Here is a 2,500-nt window from a genome sequence, read left to right as displayed (position 1 = left end):
CAAATCACACCATCATGAAGGAACGGGCTTAACTTGTGTGGTGGACTGGCATATCCTATGCAATTCAGCCTTTCTCGGAGACACTTTCGTTCGGAAGAACGCCTTGTCGGTTCTTGTATTATTCTTTGCAAAATGACCAGCTCCTTAGGGAATGCCTCTCGTTGGATAACTTTCACTACTTCTTTTGTTGCTCTGGTAATTTCTTTGACTGTCAAACCTCCTTTAATGTATTTCTCGGTGGGAAGCTTGATAATTCGCACACGTAAATGATCTTTAAAGCGCAACAACCAAGCCACTGACGTCTGGAGGTTATAGAGAGAGGAATAACGTGACAGTAACGACTGCAGAACGTCTTCTTGCACCACAGTATGGACTTCAGACTTTCTTCGCCTAAGCTCAAGATCATCATCACGTAAGCTAGGTATTTCTACTTGTAGGCTAGGCCACTTGTGCTCTTCTTCTTTCAGAAAATCCGGGCCCTCAAGCCAAAACCGCAATTTCTCAGAGTCGATGCTCAACAATCCCCGCGAAGCTAGGTCTGCTGGATTAAACTGTGAGTCAACATGGCGCCACTGACGTGATGACGAAACATCATGAATTATTGCAAGTCTGTTGGCTACGAATATCTGGAATCGTTTGGCTTCATTCCTTAAGTACTGGAGGACTATGGTTGAGTCTGTCCAAAATATAGACCTGTGGATTGGTAAATCAGGTTGTTCTTCGAGGAACTTGTGCAACTTTGCAGAGACAGAAGCTGCAGTTAACTCCATTCTAGGAATTGTAATGGTCTTCAGTGGAGCTACTCGGGATTTCGCGAACACCAAGGAGCATTGAATGTGGCCAGCATTATCTTTAAGACGAAGATAGGAAGCCGCACCGTAGCCTACTTCGGAAGCATCTGAAAAGTGATGCAATTGGATGTCGGTCAAATCTCCAAATCCTTTTGCCTTGAAACAACGCGGCCAGGTGATTTGCTCCAAGTTTGAGAGATTCCCAACCCAATTTCGCCATCTCAAAAGTTTCTCATCTGGAATCTGTTCATCCCAGCCAAAGTCTTGTCTGCATAACTCTTGCAACAGCGTCTTTGCTGGCAGGATAAACGGAGCCGCGAATCCCAGGGGGTCGTACAATCCAGAAATCAGTGATAGCATTCCTCTTCTTGTGCTAGGAACGTCTCCCTTGGCAACCTTAAAGCTAAGAGTATCTCTCTCGACATCCCATTGGGTTCCTAATGCACGATCTAGAGGCAAATCTTCAAGGTCTAAATCCCTTATCGAAGGGGCTCTCTCATGTGCCGGTATGGACTTCAAAACTTCACGGCAATTGCTGATCCACTTTGTAAGGTGGAATCCCCCCTGAGCAAGAAGAATCGACAGCTGGGAAACGAGTCTGTGAGCTTCTAGGACCGTGGAAACTGATTTAAGACAGTCGTCTACATAGAAGTTACGGTTCACAGTATCAATAGTGAGGACATCGAAGCTGGACTTGTTGTCATTGGCTGTCTTCTTAAGAGCGAAGCTAGCACAGCAAGGAGATGATGATGCTCCAAATAGATGCACCAACATCTGGTGATCGACAACTCTCTTTGTAAAGTCGCCGTCCTCCCACCAAAGAAAACACAAGGCGTCACAGTCTTCGGGCTTAACTGTGACCTGGTGAAACATTTGTTCCACATCTGCCACTAGCGCAACAGGCTCTTGCCGGAATCGCAGAAGAACTCCAGTTAGATTACTCGTCAAGTCTGGTCCTTGAAGCAACTGATCGTTCAAGGAGGTCTCTCTGAAACATGCAGCGCAGTCGAAGACTACTCTCACTTTGTTGGGTTTGCCGGGATGAAACACGGGTGGTGTGGTAAGTACCAGAGTTTGCCAGGAGAAGGATCATCCGGAGTTAAGACTTTCCTCGCGTGGCCGTTAGCTATGTATTGATCAATGGTGTCTTTATACTTCTCAAACAGAACTGGGTCAGCTAAGAAACGTCTCTTGAGGGCTTGTAGTCTATGTGCGGCAACAGAACGATTGTTTGGCAAACAAGGGGTTTGGAAACGCCAGGGTAGAGCCAACTGGTAATGGCCATCTACCATTCGTGCAGAGCTTTCTAGGATGGTAAGCGCCCGATGGTCTTCAACAGAAAATGCTGGTTTCGAGCACGACAGGGATTCCGAGAATTCAGCATTGTACAGTCTCTTAAACTGATTCGATAGCATTTCTTGTCCTCCACAAACAAAGTTGACTTGGGCCTCAGAAGTCGACATTTGGCCCAGGGGACCAATGAGTGTCCAACCAAGGGGTGTTCTAACAGCATAGGGCTGCTTACGTCTTCCACGCCTCTGCTCGAAAACCCAATGAGCCTCGGGGACATCATTTCCAATCAAAATCTCAACGGCCTTTTCATCGAGCTTGGGAAACTCTATGCCGCGCAAGTGAGGCCATCGCTTCACATCCTCCTCACAAGGAACATTTCTGTTAAGAACTGGGAGGCGGTCCACGGTCCAGACCTT

At 47.0% G+C, this 2,500-nt stretch overlaps 2 protein-coding genes across 2 annotated transcripts in view; both read right to left on the bottom strand.

Annotated features, from left to right (window-relative positions):
* Positions 1-1,664, bottom strand: part of LOC138053414 (uncharacterized) — a 2,208-nt gene extending 544 nt beyond the window's left edge. The window contains exon 1 of the mRNA XM_068900057.1: positions 1-1,664. This exon is cut by the window's left edge and continues 544 nt beyond it. Within this exon, the coding sequence (XP_068756158.1) occupies positions 1-1,664 (1,664 nt within the window).
* A 146-nt stretch (positions 1,665-1,810) lies between these two features.
* The window catches only part of LOC138053413 (uncharacterized), a 726-nt gene continuing 36 nt past the window's right edge, over positions 1,811-2,500 (bottom strand). Inside the window, exon 1 of the mRNA XM_068900055.1 lies at positions 1,811-2,500. This exon is cut by the window's right edge and continues 36 nt beyond it. Within this exon, the coding sequence (XP_068756156.1) occupies positions 1,811-2,500 (690 nt within the window).

This window comes from Montipora capricornis, chromosome 6, assembly GCF_036669925.1.
Source record: "Montipora capricornis isolate CH-2021 chromosome 6, ASM3666992v2, whole genome shotgun sequence".
NCBI lineage: Eukaryota > Metazoa > Cnidaria > Anthozoa > Scleractinia > Acroporidae > Montipora > Montipora capricornis.
The sequence above is the reverse complement of the archived record's forward strand: the minus strand, read 5'-3'. Positions and strand labels throughout refer to the sequence as shown.